At 41.4% G+C, this 24,038-nt stretch overlaps 1 protein-coding gene across 5 annotated transcripts in view; it reads right to left on the bottom strand.

Moving 5' to 3' along the window:
- The window catches only part of kiaa1549la (KIAA1549-like a), a 111,194-nt gene extending 87,997 nt beyond the window's left edge, over window positions 1-23,197 (bottom strand). For all 5 annotated transcript variants that reach the window (XM_088997502.1, XM_088997504.1, XM_088997503.1 and 2 more), the window contains exon 1: window positions 22,743-23,197. In XM_088997502.1, coding sequence (XP_088853628.1) covers window positions 22,743-22,980 — 238 coding nt within the window. In that variant the 5' untranslated portion in view covers window positions 22,981-23,197. The remainder of the gene's footprint in view (window positions 1-22,742) is intronic.
- Between the last annotated feature and the right edge of the window lie 841 nt (window positions 23,198-24,038).

The raw sequence follows: 24,038 nt of genomic DNA, 5'->3' as shown, positions 1-24,038 counted from the left end.
TGATTTGCCACTAAAGGATGGCAAAACTGCTGCAGGATGCTCCACGTGATGCTCTATAATTCAATGACTGCGCGGCATGCACGTGATTGGCCTTCAGCTCTTGATGTGGCTTTGCCCTTATTGTATCCCCACTGGTAGCACGATACCGGCGCGAGCAGGTGCGCGTGCGGGTTTTATAAACAGGGAGCCATGGCAACGTTGCGTTTGAAACCGATACTTTTGTCAGACTGCATCAAGTATTGAAGACTGCCCCTTTGTGCTGATGATGAAGATTTTCAAAAAGGAAGTCTCTGGAGCATTGAAAGGTTTCCTAAAGAGAATGAGTATGGGTCTAATTAGTTGCTACTTGTTATGTAACCAACAGCACACACACACACGCTCGGAAGAGCACAGCATCACCACCAAACACTTCGTAAATCTGACCCAACCAGATTTTCATAATCCTCTTCAAAGAATCACTTTCTCATCAAATTCTGAGTGCCTTGTGACAGTAGAGTGCATTGATACAGTTGTAGTTCTCACCAGATTCTTCACTCTTATCTATTCCGTGTCATTTACTGATTTTAATACTCAGTATGCAGATGTCAGATCAATGCAGAGTTGCCTTTGATTGATTGAACCAGAAGAATGGCCTTACTCCAATCGCAGTGATGAATGAATTACTTCACCCGATGTACATAATGAGAAATATAATTACGTGCAAATTGATTGGCTTAATCGAACGAATTGAGTTTAACCCATAAACGAAGTGGCACGAATTGCCCGCAGAGGAATGCAATTTCAAATGTAACTGATTTGACTGACATTTAATCGTGCTATCATCATAACTGTGTTCATCTGCAGGCAGAATACTTTTCATGACCCATATTGCCCCAGTTTGGAAGGCGCTTAGACTTAGCTGTTATTTACATGCACTGAATTTGCAGGATAATGACCAAAATCCAAGGACGAGGTCAGATTCAGATGAGCTGCTTCTTCATGGTGATGTGGCAAACACACCCGAGCAAAAGCAAAAGCAAAGCCAACATATGAATCTAAAATTCAAAACAATATGACGGACTGATCACCAATGCAGCAGATGTTCATTGAGGACAACACATGTTCTCCATGATACTATATCAGATCGGATGCAGAAATTATTTTTAGTGTCTATGACACTCATATTTGTAACTGAGCACACCTGCTCCAATAGCTTGTCCTAACTGCTGCAGCCCTCTGCTCCGGGTTCTCGTGTAGTTACATTTTGAGGAAGGCTGATTCCACTTCTAAAATCTTGTCCACATATTTTTTTCTCTATTAGATGGACCTTATCTAACATTACAAAAGTGTCTTTTTCAAGCAAGCTTTCTTTTCTGAGTCGATACATTGTAATGAGCATTTGAACATGGGAGTGTTTGACCTTTCAATGCGAACCTTGAAGTAAGACTTTCTGAGCCGCTTTTCCTTTTTACGAACAGAAAATTTGAGTTTAAAAATCCAATCTTTCTCTATGAGAAGAAAAGTAACTGATGGGTTCCCGCATCTGCCTGACAATTCATTCGTTTGGCGTTTGTATCTTAGTTCCAGCCGTTTTGGGGTGGTATTTGCATGTTTTACCTGAGGTTGTGTTTTCGGGTAGCTTGATGGTGTCTTTTTTTTTTCTTGGGGATAACTGATGAATCCTGCCACAGTCTCAAATTATACATTTCAGATTCATTGGAGATTAATTTGTTGTAAAGATGTGAATGTGAAGGTAAATGGTTGTTTGTCTGTCCATACAAGATGCAGTGGCCTTCCGAATAGCCAAGGTATAACCAACTCCCTTCCAAAGTCAACTGGGATAGGTCTATAGGTCAAATCCACATCTAAAATATTATCTGACCCAAAAAACGACACCTCAAAATTTGCCGTCGGTCCATAAATACAAATAAACTCTATGTTCACCTCACTGCCGAGACTATTGTGTTTGTCAGCAGTCACAGCAATTGATGCGGAAAGGAACAGACTAGCACATTTAAGCAAGAAAACAAAAATCCAGTTTACACACACACACACACACACACACACACACACACACACACACACACACATCTGTGATTCGAAGACCCAACGGACTGTGAGTGTTTCATGGAAGGTGGTGTGCAGCTGCAGCAATAACGTGGCGAGCTGGAGAGAGGAGATGAGGCCACCCAGTTCTATATCCTTTTCTTCTCCAGTCACCCTTAAGAGGCCAAGATTGATTCCATTTTCATTTTGAGCCCGAGACTCCCTATCACTCCCTCCTCTTTGACTTGTTCAGTTACTGCAGTCCAACGAAAAGCCTGATGCCCATCTGTTGATGCGCCTGGATGGAAATAAATAGTAACACATCAACATCCAGCAAATATTGATGAAAGGAGTGCATTTGAAGTTAAATGACAGCCTTGACATTTTGAGGTTATGCATACATCAACATTCAGTGCGAGGCGGCACACTCTCTTACAGTTGATTTGTGAATGATTTTATCTGAGGGCATGCAAACATATGTGATAATTTAGAATCCGCTACGACAGCATTGGCAAAGGTTAGTGATAGACCCAGGGGCCAAATCTGGCCCGCCACATCATTTTATTCGGCCCGTGCAAGCAAATCAAACTTGTTAAATTCATTGCTTCTTACTAAAGTTTGAACCAAAATTTCAAATTGTCTCAAGTAAACCATAATAACAGTCATGATATTTTGCTTCAAATTTGAAAACTAGTTATTCATTAATTTGTTGTGCGCTCTATATGTAATATGTGGAGGAGATGAAACATTTTAATGGTTTCCCCAAATTCATAACGGCCCCTGAGAGGAAACCGTAACTACAATATAGCCCATGGCAAAACAATGAGTTTGACATCCTTGTGCTAGACGATTTCGCGTTCCTAATTTGAACAATTTAGGATGTGTGATCACATATAAAATAGAACTGCATCATGTTTATAATACCCCTTCTATCACATTGCAAAATATCGTCAAATAAGACCCTGCACCTCTAGACTGTTAGGCGGATGTGATCACATGTCACTGCCGTGCCACCCACAAAGAGCATATCAAAATGAAAAATGCGAAAACCTGTTGAATATTTAATTCCGCACTAGATTACTTTTTCCTACCATTTAAATAATGTAATGTAAAAGACACAGACACTTGTGAACTACCTTTGAAGGAAAATATCAAACAAAATACCCTTTGACAGCAGTTGATTTTGAAAGACGGAAGGAGGCTCAAAAAAAAAAGTACAAAATGCGACATGTCTCAGGCTAGTTTCACGAATAGCAAAGTTACACTTCTGAACGTGTTATTTGAAAAACGAGTGAAGAATTATGCTGCTGATGGTGATGAGGAAGATGTACAGGCAGTTGCCAACCTCTTTCGGTAAATCAAATGCAAAGCACAGCTGTCCCTCGACGCGATGGTGCAGTCTCAGCATCATTAAAAGGCACAGAGTGTACTCTCCTCATCCACTGGCCATTAATAATACCTTCTTTGATTGTTTTATAATGATCATGCAGTTCCAAAATATTCCTCTAATTCTTCATCGTTCTCCAACCGCTTTGAAAATACATTTCAAACTGCTGACGCCAATTTGATGCTCTGCCCTTGAAAGATCCTTGAGATCCAGACAGATATAAATTATTCCTTTCATTTCTAATGAAAATGAAAACGCATGTCACTTTTAGAAAACCATCTTAGCCACCACAATGATTGCTTGATTGGGAGTTTATTGATTGATGGAAATGGAAAAGAATGATTTTTACGCAAACTGATGAATTCAATGTTTTTTCTGTATCTGCATGACTTACAGTGTTTGCATTTGTGGTAATGCATTTGGTATGTTATTTCTCCATAATGACAAATCTTATTATTTTTTTTAATATTATTATAATTAAGTGCAAATGTCCATAAAAATGTACCTCTTCAAGTGCATACAGTAGCTTTGAATATATTTTGACCCAACATACTTCATTTACAATGTACATCAATGTGAAGATTTTATGGGTGATATTGCGATTTAACAACCGACAGTGCACCATGCCAGTCTTGTGATAATTAAAAGAGCAAAACAAACTCATTTCCTGCATGACACAACTGGAAGGGAGCATTTAGTATGCAATGTCTCCATCATCCAGATAAACACCTGCACACTTCTGCATGTGGGGAGACGGATTGTGAATTCCCCGCAGAGCCACACTGCACGAACAGCATGGATTTCATGACACTGAGTTGACTATATCTTGCTCACACATGCACACATGGCGAAGTCTTTGAACAAGGTGAGTGCATCCCGGTGCTTCCCACTTGAGACTGCAGGAATATCATTAACCTTCCCCAAACACATTAATGAGGAAACACACAACATCAAAATAGTCCCCCATAGATAAGAAGGAAAACAAAGTGTGGCTAATTAAGATGACAAAATCAATGTATCCAGGAAATCTCTGATCTGCATAATTGTAACTGAGCCTTGCTTTGCACGGTGTAATTAATCTACAAGTGAAGGGAATCGTTTTTCATTCGATTACCTCTTCCTTATTTCTGTTTGAGTGCTATTTTTTGTTTGCAGGCATAACCATCTGCAAAGTTAGAGTAGGTAGCAAGGCACCTTATGTTATATGTGCCTTAACCTGCAGGTGTGTGTGTGTGTGCGTGCGAGTGTGAGATGCATGTTAAATACTGACGATAGGGGCATTGTCCATAATGATGCATTAAAATTATTGGTTCCTGTGGCGTCAATGTATTCAGATTGTTTTACCGCCATCCATGGTGCACGCATGGCAAGATGGGGGGGGGGTAATCCGACATCTTTAGATCAACATTTTGTCAATTGGGATGAACAGAGGTGTCAAAGTCAAGGTCCGGGTGCTAAATCTGGCCCGCCGCAGCGTTTTATTCGGCCCTCAAAAGAAAATCAAACTTGTGAAATTCCATGATGCTTGCTCAAGTCTGAGCCAAAATTTCAAATTGTCCCCTGTAAACCACAATAAGTATCCTTATTTTTATTTCAAATTTAAAAAATAGTTATTCAATAATTTGTTGTGCGCTATATATGTACTATGTGGAGGGGATTAAACATTATAAAGACTTCTCAAAATTCATAACGCCCCCCAAGAGAGAAGCACAACTACATTTTTTTTTACTTCAAAATGGTGGCGCGAGAGTGGGTGCAGGTCCAGTATTTTGTTTTTCTTCTTTTTTCCTTTCTTACTTTCATGACTTTGCTGCTGTGAAATTTAAATGTATTCACTTGTGAGACGAATAAAGGCTAATCCAATCCAATGTGGCCTGCGGCAAAAAATGAGTTTGACACCCTTGATCTAGAATGCGTCCGATATTCACCCATTCACTGCCATTCCCAAATTTATTCTGGAAGTGAAACACATGACGTGGAGCGCCATTCCCGAATTTGTTTCGGTTTTGTTTTTTTTCTTGCTCGAGGGTGCGTTTGAAGCTTTGATCAGACCTCTGGCGATGTTTTTCCCTCTCACAAGGGGGCAGCATTTACCTTTTGTACAGCCGCCCCGAATTTCCATGCAGATAACTCTACAACCAAATAAGCTAAAAAAAAAATGTTTTTTTTTTGCAATGAAAAAAGAGAGTCTGCTGTTTCTTACGCTGCATTGAATGTTTATGTTGTCCTAAAACTTAATATTCTGTGGGTCCTGCAATTTGAGTGAAAATGACAAAAACCCTGGCACTGAGGTGGAAACATTTGCACATCGCCTGGCAGTGAATGAGTTTATGATGTATCATTTTACTTATGGTTTTATTGTTATGTGCTTTGTTTTATTGTTTTTATTGTAAAGTGTCCTTGGGTGTTTTGAAAGGCGCTTGAAATAAAATGTATTATTATTATTTATTATTAAACTGTCAAATAAAAAATAGTCAGCAGCAATAGTCATGGGTTGTGATCAATATACACCAATTGGTAAGGGTAAATAGCCACACACAGCAAAACAATATAAATTAACATGTTCAAAAACAAACTGTATCAAACTAAATTCCAGTTTATAGATAGCCCCACTGCATTTGGTATAGATGGTGCAACTTGAGGTGAGCATATCAGTAAATAAGGGGAGTCATATGAATATTTAAATGACTGTCAACTTTGGCCAACTACCGTAAATGCTCTCTGTAAACTTTTTTTTATAATGAATTTGGATTCTTCAGTGCTATCATGTAAACCTAGTCGTATCAAAAATCACTTGGCAATATGTAAACCATTCAATCACCTGCAGTCTATTATTCTCAGCGGCCCATTCAAAGGCAGCTCGACTAAAGCGGGCGATCATCAGGACCTCCTTGTACAATAGCCTCAAGCTGCTTCCATGTTTCTGCCTGGCAACAGAGGAAAAAAATAAACGCCTTTGGCCGTCGATCAGTATAGCGTAGCAGCAGCCTCAACACCAGGCACAAAGAAGAGTGAAGATATTTCATTAGGAGCACATTTTGATTGGAAGACTGAGAATATCAATGAGATTGATGGTTGACGTAAAAACGAACCCGAGCACTCTTTTTGGAAGGACTTGTCCTTGTCAAGGAAGGACACTTATTCATAGCTCGAGGTTATAGTATTCTGTAAATCTCAACTTTTTAATCTTTTATATAACGGGAAGACACGGACTGGCGTTCTCTCCCTTCCCCTATACCTTCTCTCATCAGTTTGAGGAAGAGGGTGGCAAAGCCCACCAGTGTATAATCACGTCGGCACAGAGCAGAACGAAGTGCAGTTGTACAGACAGAAGTGAAATGATTAACGGCTGCTGTGGTGGAGGGAGCATGTGTGAGGTGCTGATGCATTGCTTCGGCCACTTCCCTGGGACCACATGAGGGTAAGCCTTGGATCACATTCCACAGGGGGCATAACTTTAGATGTAAGCCTGCGATTGGCTCAAATATTCACATACATATAAGAACAGAACATTAAAGGACACTAAAATATGGGAGGTTTGTTAGGTTCATAATCATTATCATCCGCTCCACACACTGCTATTCACTTTGCTGGCAGCAAATAGGAAAGCCATTGTGTACTAAATTATGTGAAAATAAGAAGCTTGTTGGAAATCTCAAAAAGATTAACCGGTAGATTCTGCAGTCCATGGAAACGGATTTTAACCTTTCGCTATCCTATCAATGTTATAGCTGTGCGGTCAACATTACGCTTCTTTTATTTTTTTTTAATGTGTTAATCCATTGATACACTCTCGACTCAATTTCAAACACATGCAAAAACATGCATGTAGCTCAACAACAAATCAGAAATATTTGATTTGATTAATCCAATATTTCTCACATTCATTCAATACTTCTTTTATGTCTAAAATGCTTCGCCAACGCAATCAGGTCATTGATGGACACATTAACAGAGACAATGGGTTGGTGAAAGAGAGATTACAATAATATAAGTGATCGAGGAAAAGGTTTCTTCAGTCATCTGTACTTCTTTGAAGGTGTCTGACGTTTCGCTCTGCTCTGATAGATTCCTGTGCCGGACATGGACCTATCAGAGCAAAGGTCTGGAACGGCCACACCAGAGTTACCAGCACAACTTGATTTTCCTAACGAAGCTCTTCAGATGAGGAGCGAAACATCCGACCCCTTCAAAGAAGTACAGATGACGGCTGAATAAACCTTTTCCTCGATGGACCACGCCTACACCGACGAATCTCAGTGATCACAGAAATGACAATAAATTAATCAATGAAAACTACATATTGTTTTTAAATTGTAGTGAAACAGAATTTCTCTTCATAAACAGGCTAACATAAAAATGATGGTTCAATTTATGTAATTCTTTTTTTTTTTTTTTTTCAAAACCGTTTCAGGCAATCACTGAAATCAAAGAATAATGGGTGCTTTCATTGAGGCTTCTGCACGTCTCAGCGAGTGTTTAAGGCCACTCTTCGTAAGCAAATTACTCCAGTTGCATGAGGTTTGAAAGGGGTTCTTTCTCCAGATGGCATGTTTCTACTTTTGATGAAAAGGTTTCTTCAGCCGTCATCTGTACTTCTTTGAAGGTCTCGGACGTTTCGCTTCTTATCCATGATGCTTCTTCAGCGAACTAAAGTCTTACTGGTAGTATCGGCCCTATATATATGAAGAAACCTTTTCATCGATGGACTATTCCTGTACGACTGAGAGCTCACACAGACATGCTTCTACTTTCTTCCACAGATGTTAAAGACCATTTAGATTGAGTCTCATTGAAGGCCACTTGAGAAGAGTAACATGTTTTGCTCTCAGCAAAACACATTAGTGTTTTTAGCTGTATTTTGGGTCAGTATCCTGTTGCACAAGCCATGACCTGCGACTGGGACCAAACTTTCTGCCCATGGGAAGCACACAGCTCTCGAGATTACCTTGTGAGTTCATTGTGCCTAGATTTGAGACACCCTGTACCAGTTGTAGAAAAATCGGCAAAACAAAGTGACTGCCATGTTTCACAGTGTATTTTGTTTGTTGTTAGTTTTCATTTTAGAATATGTGATATGCACAGTGTTGTGTGACACACACTCTTTGAGAGCTGACAGCCGGAATACGTTGTTTGTGTACGGCAATACTTAGCTGAATAACGTGCATCACATAAAACTGTTAAGCAATCACAAAAAAAAAGCCCATTTCGCCAGCGTCTCAATGCCCTTGCCGGTATGTCGCTGTTAGCCTCTGACGACATCCTAACACGAAGGCAGGTTGCAAATTTGGATGATTGGACTGGAGAGATGAACGTACAACAAGACCAGTGTGGAGAAAAAACTCTAACCTTTCCGTTGGTTGAACCAGTTCTATTTACGCGTCAACACTCAATCTGTTTTAAAAAAACTGATTATAAGACTTGCTAAATCATTTTGGACAATGCATGGTGCGGATAAAACTCTCTGTACATGCATTCCAATTACTATTTAGCATTATAATTATATTGGATTTGTAATTTTTTGAGGGTATGATGTCTTTTCAGAGTGTGACTGATCAAATTAGAATGGTTCGCAGATCTTTTTTTGCACCAACTGTACAACTGTTATCATATTGGACCACTGATCACTTTAACTCTGCTTGATACCTTGCACATTGTCTCACAGTTTTCCTGAGATGTACCACTTACTCTTTTTGGAATATCCTTCCATATTTATTCATCATGTTTTGTTTTTTTATGACGGTATTAGAGCGGTGTGTACTACTAGTAATAAATTCCTTGTGTTTTCTATAGACTTGGCCAATAAAGATGATTCTGATGATATCTTTTTCGGCAAAAGTACAATTACTGGGAAGAACCCATTTGAAAGGATTCCGCATTCAATGGTTGTGTGATGAAAGAATGTGAAAATGCATTTGCTGTCCAAAACCCAGCAGTAGTTTTGAGCTGAGCTGAAATCAACATTTATTTATTTATTTATTTATTTATTTATTTATTTATTTATTTATTTTCATGCATTCGCCCCCCTCCCCCCACTCACCCAATTATGTATGTATTGTAATGTCATGATAGGCTCGCTCTCAGTTGGACAGGACAAGGAGCGCAATGGGTGACAGGTTTGAATGCAAACAAAGGTTTTAATAAAGGGTTTCAGCGGGTATTCACAAGCAACAAAGGCAATAATAGTGGCTCTTCCAATACTCAAATCATAATAAAGTCTCTTCTGAGGTGAAACTGAAGACAGAGTTCTTTTCCATGTGTTTCTAGGCCTCACCCCTCTTGATGTCCTTCTCAGGTAGCCTAGCCACCTTTAGCAAGGGTCCAAATCCAGTGTTCTGCCGTATGGTCCCAACTGGCGATGAGTTCCATGCAGCAATCAGTATCTCCACAGCGCACAGCAATGGCGCTTGTCTCGCCCGGCCTCCACACTCAGAGGCTCTCTGCTTAAAAGACTTGCTTACCAATCAAGCCGTGATCAGCCATAGGTGTGGGGTTTGAATTGCTGCCTTCCACCAGATGGGGCCAAAACTCTCTCTGGGTAGGGAATGTAGGGGAATGTATTTGCCCTCCAGGACCCAGCGTCTCGCGACATCACAGTATGAATTTATATATGTATTAATGTATTTATTTAGTTAGTTAGTTAGTTAGTTAGTTAGTTAGTTAGTTAGTTGGTAGTTGGCTGGTTGGTTGGTTAATTAGTTGGTTATTTATTTATTTGTTTGTTTGTTGGTTTATTTGTTTGTAGATTTGTTTATTTTTTTAAGGGATTGAGTCAATCCCATGCTGCTCCACATCCCACATGTACTATTCAGCAGAGGACTGATTTCACTGCCATGGTGAAGTTCACAACAGTTTTGCTCCAAGTTTAGAAATATACAATGCCTGCAGCTTGGATCTGCATTTTTAATGGTGGAATCAATACTACCAAGCACTTGTCAGAAAGTGTGTGGATGCATGTATGCGATACATGCAGCAGACTCTTCAACAATAGCAAATTCCATCCCTATTAGTTATAGGGGAGCAAATTGAATATTTGTGTCAGGGAAATGACCATGGAGGACACCATGGATGAAAGTCAAAATTGGTAGCGCCGACCTGAGGGGAGTAGCTGGAAAAGGTGGTGAGCAAGGTGCAGAGGGTCCAGTAAGATTTTCCGCGCCGAAGTTTGGATTCTTGCAGTGTGCAAGTCCTCGAGAGTGGGTAGGGCGGTGCCAATGATTTTTTCCGCCGTCCTAACTGTCCGTTGAAGTCGGATTTTGTCCATTTTTGTGACGGCCCCGAACCAAACGGTGATGGAAGAACACAGGATGGATTCGATGACAGCCGTGTAGAAATGTTGCAGCACCTCCTGTGGCAGGCCATGCTTCTTTAGCAGCCTCAGGAAGTACATTCTTTGTTGGGCCTTTCTCAAGACAGAGTTGGTGTTGACCTCCCACTTCATGCCCTGGGAGACTGTGATTCCCAGGAACTTGAAAGTCTCAACGGTTGACACAAGGCAGCTGGATAGTGTGAGGGGTAGCTGTGGTGATGGATGTTTCCTGAAGTCCACGATCATCTCTACTGTCTTGAGCAGGGGTGCTCATTACGTCGATCGCGATCTACCGGTCGATCGCGGAGGTAGTACTGGTCGATCGCAGCGCGACAGTAAAAAAAAAAAAAACATTTGTCAGCCTATCAAACGTCCCGTCACTTGATTTACATACAGGGCAACCATTCAGATGACAACTGAATTTTTACCTTTAGGTCGCCGTGCATCAGAATCAGAATCAGAATACCTTTATTCGTTTTTACCTTTAGGTCGCCGTGCATGCGTAAACAACGGCGCTAAACGCAGCAAAATTTACAAGCTAGTCAGCGAATTACCTCAGATTTTAAGCCCTTGCTAAAACATATGGTGATCAAAATGAGTGAGAAACCTGGATAAAGTAAGGGGGTAAAACATATTACTTTCATACGGAATGGGAAAATGTGGAGCTGCATTTTCGGACTGTTCATGGAAAATACGACATGACTTCCCGCCGAAAATCCAGCTGAGAAAGAGAACGGTGGACGAACTAAAATCCCAGTTGTCTGGTCAGCAGTCATTTTTCACTCAACATACTTCAAAAGCGAAAGCCGCCAACCGAAGCATTGTTCCGGGTGAGTCACGCCATCGTTAAAAACAATAAGTCCTTCCAAGACGGAGAGATGGTAAAAGAAGCATTCGTTGAAGCAGCTGACTCCTTGTTCAGGGACTTTAAAAATAAGGCAGATATATTATCTTCAATCAAAGCTCTGCAGCTGTCTGCGCTGTGAAGCCATGGCTGAGGATTTAACCCAGCAAATGTGGAAAGACATCGGAGATTGTGAGTGTTCTCACTGCTGAAGTCCAGGGCTCATGGGCAGTTCTGTAACTTACTCACGCAGGAAAAGTACCCCAACATGAGGAAATGTGCTACCTCCTTGACTGCATTATTTGGCTCCACTGATTTATGTGAGTCAGCCTTTTCCTACATGAAGATCATTAAGTCCAAATACCGTTCCACCATGAATGATGAACATTTGGAAATGTGCTTGAGGCTGGCTGTCAGCAGCTACTGTACGGACTATGCATCCCTGGGTGATTCAATTCAGTGCAAGTCATCAAAGTAAACTCAGGTAATTACAAAAAATGTTAATAGTTATTTATTATGTTATGTATATGTAGTTATTATGTGTGTTGTGCAATATTGGCTTATTCAGTTATGCAAGGTACATCAACATACATTGTACATACAACGATGAGAAGGTTTCTTCAGCCGTCATCTGTACAAATTTGAGAACCAAATTAAGAACCACCACAGACGTATTGTACATACAAAGAATCCTTAGAACATTTGAAAATAATTATGTTTTGCATTTTTGTCGTGGGTAGATCATTTTGACTCAGTAGTTTTTATAAGTAGCTCGTATGCTGAAAAAGTGTGAGCACCCCTGGTCTTGAGTGTGTTCAGCTCTAGGTTGTGACGGCTGCACCAGAGCTCCAGCTGCTCCACTTGTTGTCGGTACGCAGACTCGTCGCCGTCTTTGATGAGACCGATGACCGTGGTGTCGTCTGCGTACTTTATGAATTTGACAGCTGGGTGCGTTGAGGTGCAGTCGTTCGTGTCGAGAGAGAAGAGCAATGGAGAGAGGACGCATCCCTGCGGGGCTCCAGTGCTCGTGGTTCGTGTTGAGGATGATATATTTCCCAGTCTGACCTGTTGTGTCCGTCCTGTCAGGAAGCTGAGGGTCCACTGGCAGATTGTGGGGGACACACCAAGCTGGAGAAGTTTGGGGATGAGGAGTTCTGGGATGATGGTATTGAACACAGAGCTGTAGTCCACAAACAGGATCCTTGCGTAGGTTCCTGTGGTGTCAAGGTGGTCGAGGATGTGGTGCAGTCCGATGTTGACTGCATCCTCCACAGACCTGTTTGCCCAGTGGGCAAACTGAAGTGGATCTAGCAGAGGTCAGGTGATGTTCTTTAGGTGGTTCAGCACGAGGCGTTCAAAGGACTTCATGACCACAGACGTCAGAGCAACAGGTCTATAGTCGTACAATCCCGAGGGTGCTGATTTCTTTGGAACTGGGACGGTAGTAGACTGTTTGAAGCAGGATGGGACTTCACACTGCTCCAGGGATCTGTTGAAGATTCGTGTGAAGACCGGAGCCAGCTGGTCAGCGCAGACTTTCAGGCAGGAGGGGGACACTCCGTCAGGTCCCGCAGCTTTCTTGATCTTCTGCTGCTTGAAGAGCCGTCTCACGTCCAGTTCGTGGATCTGTAGGGCAGAGGGCGGAGATATGGTAGTTTCTGGTAATGGTGGAGGGACGAGAGAAATGGGGGTGTCCTTTTCAAATCGGCAAAAGAATGTATTTAGCTCATCAGCCAGACCATTGTTGTACACTACTTGGGGGGATGGTAAACGATAATTTGTTATTGCTTTCAGGCCATTCCACACCGATACAGAGTCGTTAGAGGAGACTGTTTGTTATGCCTCTCCGCATAACTCTTCTTTGCGATGTTAATTTCCTTTGTCAGTCTATTTCGGGCGAGTTTGTAAACTGCTCGATCGCTGTTTCTAAATGCGGACTCTTTCTCTTTCCTAAGCTGCCTGAGTTTGTGAACCATGGCTTGTTGTTGTTGAATGAGCGGAAGGACTTTGTTGGTACACACATGTCCTGACAGAAACTAATGTATGATGTTACAGTGTCTGTGTATTCATCCAATGTGCCAGTTGAAGTTTCAAAGACGCTCCAATCAGTGCGGTCTAAGCATTCTTGTAGAGCTAACTTTGCTTCATTAGTCCATTTCTTAACAGTCTTTACTACCGGTTTTACACATCTGAGTTTCTGTCTGTATGTGGGAATTAAGTGGATTAAATAGTGGTCAGAAAGACCCAATGCTGCATGCGCAACAGATCGGTATGCCCCTTTGAGTGCTGTATAACAGTTATCTAGAATGTTTTCTTCTCTGGTGAAACAGTCAATATGCTGCTGATACTTGGGAAGTTGACGGTTTAGACGCGTTTGATTAAAATCGCCCAAAATGATCAGGGGTGACTGTGGATATTTTAGTTCGAGTTTGTTTACATGGTCCGCTAGCGCTTGTATACACGCGTTAGCATTAGCTTGTGGCGCGATGTACACGGCGACGAGAATAAAGGAAGCGAACTCACGTGGTGAGTAGAATGGCTTGCAGTTGAGAGACAGCCATTCCAAGCCAGGGCTGCAATGTGCGTCGAGCATCGTGACATCGGTGCACCATTCTTCGTTGATGTAGAAGCATAGTCCACCACCTTTAGATTTCCCCGATTGCTCCGTGTCGCGGTCGGCTCTGAGCCGACGGAAGCCGGGTAGGTGTAGCGCAGAACCCGGGTGGCGGTCACTGAGCCAGGTCTCAGTGAAGAAGAGCGCAGCAGAACGTGCAAATGTTTTATTGTTTTTTTGTGAGAAGAAGAAGTTCGTCCATCTTGTTTGGTAGTGAGCGTAGATTAGCAAGATGGATCGATGGGAGCGGCGTTCGAAATACATAAACTAATGTATCTTTAATCTTTAATGTATCTTTAATGTTTAACCATCCCCCCCCCCCCCACACACTGCTGGGTTCTTGACCAATCACGTGGCTTTAACCGACGACTGGCAGCGGGGAATAGAGGACAAAAAAAGTCCATTTCCTTATTTGGAGAACGGGCTCATTCACGAACAACACATCACTCATTGTGGCAGCTCCGTGTGTATCCTGAAAAATAGTTTGTATTCCATGGTAAAATTTTCATAAATGTAGCGTTCATAAACCGAAAAGTTTGTAAGCCAAGGGGTTCGTAAACCAAGGTCCCAATGTATATCATAAAGGGGATGTGAATCGGACTGCCACGTGATCTTATATGGCCTACTATAAAAGAAAAAAAGGTGCATCTATTTCATGTTTGTAGCAGAATAAACTTGGTCTTTTCAATTTGACACATGGTCCATTTAAAATTGCCATTTTCCCCAAACATTTAACAGATGTTCAAACCCCAGAGTTCCGTTTTTTAAACAAAGTCTTTGTGACAATAATTGGAAAATTGTTGGATGCAGTATTTAAATGTTACTTTGGAACAATTTCTGCATGCTTTTTGAATTCTGATTCAACATTTATATACATAATAATCCTGATCCACTGGTGGAAAGACGCTTTGATCATCTCCTCTTTCATCTAGAACTGCTTCACAACAAAGACGGTATCGAAAGTGCTTAAGAATGAATTACTCTCTGTGTCTTTGTGTTGTCATATTGTTTTTGTTTTGTCATATTATTTATTTAGTTTTTTTTGTTCTTTTGTATTCAAGACAGCACCGCCAGAGTGGCTGCCTTTCCAGTAGCTCATATATTTTGTTTTTCTACTTTCATTCCTATCATCACTTTGCGGCTAATAAAGGGAAATCCAATCCAATAATGATGTTACTTTGTTTGGGTTTCACTAACAATAGTGAGAAGAAAACATTACAATGTGATCAAGATATTTTGACGGCGCTGGACTAGGAGGTTGGGGTGTCTGTATTCATCACCATTTGAGCCCTGGGCTACATTTGCATTCGGTCCTACTCAGTTTTCCACTATTCCATTCCGTACAGTTGTCATTTTCGCCCTGAAGACCAACGTCCCACCCCTTTACAGAGTCCAGAGACACTGAAAAAACGAAGACTGTGATGGGCAGCATCCCCAGTGTCCTTTTCTGGTTCTGTTTAGGTAATTGGCTATGGCACAGTAAATGCATCACGAAATAACACAGCTTAATAGTGGCCATAATGGTCATAAAAATGTCTAGACAGGGGATTTGTTGGACTTGGCCAAGAGATTGTGTCTTCAAAGTGGGGATGCAGCAAAAGTCATTTGGAGCCGGCTTGCCAAGTTTTTGAACGTTTTTAATAAATCTGAGTTTTGGTATACCTTCAGCCAACTTCCAATCTGTTCTTTTGGTCCAGTATAGATGGTGCAGCAAATAGTTGAGGGTTTCAGTTGTTAGTTTTTATTTTATTTATTTTTTGGGAGCAACTAGTTAACAAATTATTGAAGAACAATACAGTTGTAAAGTCAACAAGTTGACAAATTGACTCATTGGTTGAACGTCTGTTGTGCGTGCGTGTTCATATGGGTGTGATGTTCAGTGTGGCTGTTTCATCAACCTTAGTGCTTAATGAATGAGGCAGTTCATCGCTTCCTGATGCAATGACGTTCTTTTTGTTTTAAAGAATCTTTTACGCAGAGGGTACATCAAACTTCTGATCAGATGAAAGATAAGCCGCTCAGCTATCTTCAGGGAGAGGTAGTGATGGGTTAAAAGTGATCGTTAGGTACGAACTCGTGTGCCTCAATGACGGTATTTTAATTCCACGGGCATTGCATCGGACGCCTTATATTCTGTGATTTAAACCTTCAATAAAGCTAACCTGTTATAGACTGCTTTGTGTGTTCGTCTGTATTTTGAAGGATATTCTATGCTAAAACAGATACAGTAGAACTACTAGAGTTTAATGCCTCTGAGACTGAACAATTTGGAATTGAACCATAGTGATGACGCCAATTATCTTGCTTTGGAATTTGCATGTTTCTTTTTTTCCTTGAGTTTCTACTTTTGTCAACTTCATCACAATTTTTGATGCATTCATGTTGCCTTGTTAGCTGCAGCGGCAGAATATTGAAAATGTCGTCTGAACATATAAGTGAAAAAAGGGTTGATGATTGCAGAAAGATTATTTCACAAGTTTATAAATACACTTTTAATTGCGGTAATGTTTCACGTGTTAAAATTGTGTTCTGTAGTTAGTGGTCAAACTGACCATACGGAAGTGGAACAGAATAGGACAATTTGATTCCTATAATGCCTATATGTATTTACATAGCTGAACCCCTTATATGCAACTTGAGAACATGATCGCTGTCCGCGTGGTAGCTGATGTCCCCGAAAGGGTTTAATTGGTTTCATTTTAGGGTCTGATTGATTGAATGGACAGTTCTCAGGAATATTTCTCTGCCTTTTAGATATGTTTTCATGTAAATTGAGTGTAAAGCAGACACCAATCCTCATATCGCAATATGACAGCGAAACATGGCCTCAAATTGCCAATGAGTCTTACTGGCCGGTTTTGAGGCTTTACGTTCCTCTCAATCTTGCACCTAGACAAGTCTACCGCCAGCAAGTGGAGTGTGCATCATCAATGACAGATGGGACTAACAAATGAATTCTGTTCAGAACCACTCTATGTAGGGTGAGTCTGTCCAACTGAAACAAGAGAAGCATCTTACAACTTTAATGAGGTATCTCGTTGGTCACAAAGGAGCAGACGATACCAAGGAGGATAGGATACCAGGAGTGGAGTCCAAGATGGTGCCCAAGTAGGCAGCCGTCAGCAAGTGCTCTGATCAGCCTTGCTTTTTTTGTTGTTTTTGTCTTGTTTTTGTGTTTTCGTTTGTTACTTTGTGTTGTTGTGCGTCGTGTGGAACGGATACGGATTGTTTTTCAGCATTTTTGACCACGACATTCATCAAGGAGGAGACTGTGCTGAGCGGTTGCGCCTTTTCGGCAGCATGAATATGCCAGTACTGTTTTTGAAAGGGAGGAATGTCGGTGCCATTCGACTGTCATCGCTGGACAGCTCTGGGCCATTGTGTTTTTTTTGCGCCTGTAATGTTCTTTTGACTTCAAGACGGCGCCGCGAGAGTGGCTGCCTTTCCAGCAGCTCCTGTGTTTTGCTTTTCTACTTTCATTTCTTTCATAACTTTGCTGCTGTGAAATGTAAATTTCTCCACTGCGTGACTAATAAAGGCAAATCCAATCCAATCGAAGGAGTTCAGTCACGGTAACTGCCATCAAACTGCCTTTGGTGCACGGTTTCATTTAAGACAGATGATGTATGAGTGCGAAGAAAACAATCTTGGTGACTGCGAATGATCATTTGCAAAGAAAACCATGAACAAAGCATGCGATTGATAATTGTGAGCAAATTCAAAATGCATACACATATAGATGTTTATCAGACTGAAATAAAGCATTTCATTTAAAATCCAACAGTGTTCCTGAACTTGATGTCTAAAATGTGCTTTCCAGCAACACCAGACTCTCAGTGACTATAGAATTTGCTCTCATGTAATTCCAACCACTGACTGATAAATCAAGACAACTATAAACCGCCGATCTGTTCCCATGGTAACTCAGACCAAAAGATCTCAGCTATTGACGGTTAACAAAGATCTCTGAAAAGCCCTGAGAGAAAACACACACGTTCAAAATATGAGCCAGCCAGACACAAATAAAATCATACACTTAGAACCGTAGCCTTCCAGCGGACAAGACCACAATGGCACATTCACCAACAAACAAAACCCTGCAAGTATTGAATGTTATGTAACAAGAAAAGGAAAGTCCCATTTTCAACCACTCCGTCTTGCTTTTAGCAGGATATGAAAGAGAAAGTGGGCGGTTTTATCCAATTTTAACTGGGTTGGCTTGCCAAGTTTTTTCCTCCCAAATGTTTGCCAACCTTCGAACTTTTCTGTATTAATTCCACTTTCTCAATTCTTAACATGACGGTCTCTCTCTTTATGCTCTTCAAATGTAAATGAGGTGCGGTGTAGGAAAACAACATCACAGAAAAGAGGTAGCAGTAGAGCTGACCTAGTGTGACCTTGAATTGAAAAGTATGTTTTTGAACACAAATCACAGTACACAGGAATCTAATTTTTTTGCATAGCCAATGAAGACACAGCAAGAACCCATTCAACCATTAAACAGGATCCATCAAAAAACCTTTTTCAACTGTGCAATCAATCTTGCTGGTTTTGTTTCTTACCAACAATGTTACTTTCTTGATGTGACCCCTGACGCAAATGAGATTTTCCCTTTCAAGATAAAGCCTGGTGGCAATGTAGTGGACTGGTTAGCGCATGGGCATCACACATAAAAGGTGCAGGGTTCGATTCCAGTTTAGGCCTTCTTGTGTAGTTTGCATATTCTCCTCTGCCTTTGTCGGTTTTCTGCTTGTACTCTGGTTTCCACCCGCATTAAAAAAAACACATTTCAAAAACTGTCCATAAGCGCAGGTTTAAGCACAAATAGTTGTTCATCCATTTGTGCCCTGCGAATGGCTGGAAACCGGTTCATGGTGGACCCTGACTATTGCCTGATGACATCTGGGAGAGTATCCAATGTGCCCCACGACCATTGCGGATAAGCGGATCAGAACACCGAGTCGGGATAGAATGGATGGAAAACAGAGTCAGCAAGCAGAACACGTTTAATCTAGTTTTTATTTCCAAATCTAAAATGGTGCCAGAATAGGCAGTCGCCCACAAGTGTTCTCATGAGATGTGGGGTTTTATTGTTGCTGTTTTGTTTTGTTGTTGTTTGTGTGTGTTTTAATTTGTCACTTTGTGGTGTTGTCGCGTCGTGTGGCCCAGATGCGGATTGTTTTCCATCATTTTTTGGCCACAGTATTCATCAAGAGGAGACTCTGTGCGTGATGGTTGTGCCTTGTCGACAACACGTTTGTATCACCCCTGTTTTTCATAGGGAGGGTCCCACTTTGTTCAGCGGAGAGGTCAGTGCTGTTGGACGGTGTGCATCATCATGGATACATGGCTTGAGGAGCCGCCGATGAGAAGAAAGGAGCGTCAGCGTAAAGCACTGATGCGTATGTGGAACTGGGAGTCGTGGCTTGGAATTGAAGTGGATTTACATGGGACACGAGACAAGAGCCAATCTCTTTTTCGTTAATGGATTCGTTAATGGACACTACAGCTTCTTGTTGCTTTCAGACTTCGCTTATAGCAGACGTGTGCACATAGTTATCATGACGTCCCTGATTCACTGGTGAAATGACACTTTGATCCTCTCCTCTTTCATCTACAACTGCTTCAAAGAAGATACAGAAAAGTGGTCAAGATGATATGACTGTCTGTGTTTTGGGTACAGTAATCCCTCACTACTTCGCGGTTCACTTATCGTGGCTTCAGTGCATCGCGGATTTGTTTTCAACTTTTAAAACTAATGGTATGCAAATGTCCAAACAAACAAAGTAAAAGAAATAACACTGCAAACAACACTGCAAACAATGCAGAATGAAATCAAACACACTGGCTTTGAACAGGACCATTTTGCTTCTAGAAATCGGGCCATGTCGGTTTAGAAATATCTTCTTGCTAAAAAAAGGAAAGAGTGCAAACAACTACCGATAACAATGTTCTTCTCTTGGAGAAAGACTCCTTCAGTAGAAAAAGACGCTAGAGCGCAGCGGAGTCAGGACGAATAGGCGTAGCAAAATATTGTTTTACAACACCGTTCTTTAAACTATTAAAAAAGAGGTTTGATTTTTGTTTCATTCTGCAGTATGTACAGTTTTGCATGTACAGTTTTGTAAAAAAAAAAAAAAAGCTGACTGCAGTACATTGTACTTCACGGATTTCACCTATCGCGGGTTATTTTTGGAATGTATCTCCCGCGATAAACGAGGGTTCACTGTATTATTTTACTTCAAGATGGGGCCGCAACAGTGGCTGCCTTTACAGCAGCTGGTAGTAGTTGGTAGGTGTTGTAGTTTTACTTATTTTCATAACTTTGTTGTTGACTCATATAGGTTTTAACTACAAATGTGTCAGTTTGAACGCAAACATTCAAACATACAACAGGAGCATTACGTATGTTTAGGTTTAATGGCAAAGATGAGACTTGACCTCTCTGATTTTAACTTTTTGTGAAATGAGAAGTTAGGAATCTCTACAATAAATAACAACAATAAGCTTAACTTGGTGAAATCAGAGGGTAAGTTATTCGTACATCACATGACTGAGAAGGTGCTCACTTTGTGTGCATTTCCATTTGTTCAAATTGGGATAAAAACTTAAATAAAGAACAAAGAAAATAAATTGAACACCTGATGTCATCCAAGTCATCCATGCCAAGATAAGGTCTTCCATTTCTCTCCATTTCTCATCTGAATGAGGTGGTTTGGAGCAAACGCTTTTTAACATTGAACCTTTATCCACTTTCTGTGACATTGTTGGTTCGTGGATGTCATGAGATGGTCAGGAAGAAACACGTTTTTGGTTGGAGAAAGAGAGAGAGAGGGAGAGAGAGTAAGAGAGAGAGAGAGAGAGAGAGAGAGAGAGAGAGAGAGAGAGAGAGAGAGAGAGAGAGAGAGAGAGAGAGAGAGAGAGAGAGAGAGAGAGAGAGAGAGAGAGAGAGTGAAAGTACCTCATCCTGCATCATACTGAGCGGCATTTCCAATAAGGTGACCCATGTAGGACAGAATTAGAAACACCTCCCAATATGACGCAGTGCAGCGTGAAGCAAATGCCAACTATAGACATGCATCCATTTCCTATCGCAATTGTCTTAATTTGGACCGTGAGATGGCTGGAGCCTATGCTAGCTAAAATTTCGGGTGACAGGTGGACCAGCCACACCCTGCATTGGTTGCTCTCTCAGTGCTGTGCATTTATAAACAAATAAGGCAACAATTCACAACAGTGGACAATTTTGAGTCTGACAAAAAATACAAACAAATAAATAATCTGACATGCATGTTTTGGTAATATGCGAAGAAGCTAATCATGGAGCCGGGATTTAAACATAACCGCTGTGAGGCAGATTTTAACCACATATACATCGGGGCTGCTTCCATTTCATGTTCATCACAATATTAAGCATGACTTTTTAAACCAAGTTGCATTTATGTACGTCTGTCTGTCTGTCTGTCTGTCTGTCGGTAGGTAGGTAGGTGGGTAGGTAGGTAGGTAGGTAGGTAGGTAGGTAGGTAGGTAGGTAGGTAGGTAGGTAGGTCGGTAGGTAGGTAGGTCGGTCGGTCGGTATGTATGTATGTATTTATTTATTTTCATCTGATATTTGAAAATTAACCTTTTACCGTTTAAGAGACTTAATTGTACCCACTCTACTGAACAAATATTTGCAAGCGGTCCTCTTCATTTCTGTTGTGTGACAATACATTTAACAACATTACAACAAAATTCCAACTTCAAAAGGCCATATTTTATGTGGAATGAACACTGTGGTTCTCCACGGGAAGAGCTAAAGTCAGACGGCTGTATTGGTGTGTTATTTTTTTTTTTTTTGTTGAGGACAAGGGAATCATAAATCATTGATTTGAATCAACAGTGAAACGTTCCCTATGGAAATGATTGCGGTTGAACAACTACAAGCTCAATGCTCCATTCATGACAAATAATGATCATTTAAAAATAATACTTCCCGGATTGAAGCGCAAGAGCGCGGTCAGTGTTGTTGTGTCTGCCTGTGTGCCCACTGTGCGCTCCTGATGTGTTTGGGGATGGTTGGAACAAGTGATGTTCAATCACACATGCTTTAAATAGAACCCAGGCACGATGGGGGTTGTTTACATAAGCTACATACAAATAAGGTGAGATTCACAGTAAAAAAATATATATACAGTATATTATTTAGGATGTATTGAGGTAAAACTGTCATTCCTATTTCATTTTATAAACTTCAATACTGAAAACATAAGGACCACATGGGCAAATAGAAATAATGCTATTTTGAGTACAGTATTTATTTTCTGAAAAAAGTCCAAATATTTTTTCACACATAGCTTTATAATGCATACCATGGGGAATTACAAGATTACCTACAACTGTTCATGTCTCAATAAGTAATATCCTAATCAATAACCATCTATGAATCCTCAAAAACACCCTTCTCATTTCGAAAGAGAATTTAATGCCAACAATCACAGCTAAACCAATATTTATGTTTACCTGACTGGCGACGAAGGGCGTAAATAAAGGTCGTGTAAGCATAAAAGCATCAGCGTCTTACCATCAGCAGCCAATGACAACTGGATCGTCAGCATCAGCACCGTAACGACGGTCACAAAGCACCGGGCCAGCATCCCGCCCATAGCCCGCGTCCTCCTCTCCTGTCTCGGTGTCCACGCATTGAGGTTCCGCGCCACAAGACACGGCAAGAATTGCCCTTTGGAAATATTTTTCCGCCCGAACCCGCGGCCGCCGCCGGCGCCTCCGCTTCTGGGAGAGAGCACATGTTTGGGAGCCATCGGTCAACCAATTAATGCTGAGTGGCGAAAGGCTAACGGCGGCATCCGATCAAGATGCCGCGGGTGCGCACAAGCAGGGCTCCCCTCTCCATGGACCCTCTGCCGGGAGGTGCTTCGGCTTTCTATGGGGAAACAAAGACGGACCACTGTCTCACTTCTCCCCTCGCAGTGTATGTGCGTGTGTAAAGTCTGATATCCTGGCTGACAGCAAAGATGCTTGCCCCCTATTCAAATTACGATCTGAAAACGGAAGTGGGTGGTGGTGACTTCAAAGTAAAATGTTGCTCTTACTTGGGAAACGGAAATACACATACTGACCGCCATTATCATTGGCGTTACGTACCAAAGATGAATCAATCTGGCAAAATAATTTACCTTAGTCGAACTGCTGATGCCTATGTGGAGAAAAAGACTACTTGGAGGAGCATTGCTCAGTGATAGCGTGGTAGTCGCCCAACCCAGAGGTTATGGTGCAATCTGATCGTTGAGATCTTGTTAAAGTGTCTTTAAGCAAAACATTGAACACCCAGTTGCTTCCGATGCTGTGTCATCAGTATGTAAGCGTACTACCTAGTTAGCAGTGACGTGCAGTCAGGGGTGGCAGGTGAGGAAGAATGCTGACATGACATTTAAAAAAAAAACACGGTAACTGTTGCCAATCAAATGATGAATAAGCTACTCTGTAGAGTTCATGTTTGTAAATCTGACTGTGATGACGTCAGTGCCTCACCAGCCATGAACCTCACCGCACGTCACTGCTAGTTAGGTACTACCACAGGTAGAAAAAAGCTACATGGGCAAACAGCCTTTTTTTCAATTATTGCCAATGACCTCAACCTCTGATCAAATGTTGAAGAAAGTCAGACTTTTGTGTGCAAAGGTTTTCTTCTGGATCTGATTCTGTCAAAATAGCCCCTTCTCATAGCTTTGCTAATCTTGTGATGAGCAGAAGTGATACCTTAGCTAAATGAAGAGAACACATTGGTGGCTTGGTGATCGACCGGTGAGCCGATTGCACCGTGCAGAGGTTGGATTCCAGCTCCAGCCTTCCTGTGTAG

This window comes from Hippocampus bargibanti, linkage group LG05 (assembly GCF_051943395.1).
Source record: "Hippocampus bargibanti isolate YZ-2025 linkage group LG05, ASM5194339v1, whole genome shotgun sequence".
Lineage (NCBI taxonomy): Eukaryota > Metazoa > Chordata > Actinopteri > Syngnathiformes > Syngnathidae > Hippocampus > Hippocampus bargibanti.
The sequence above is the reverse complement of the archived record's forward strand: the minus strand, read 5'-3'. Positions and strand labels throughout refer to the sequence as shown.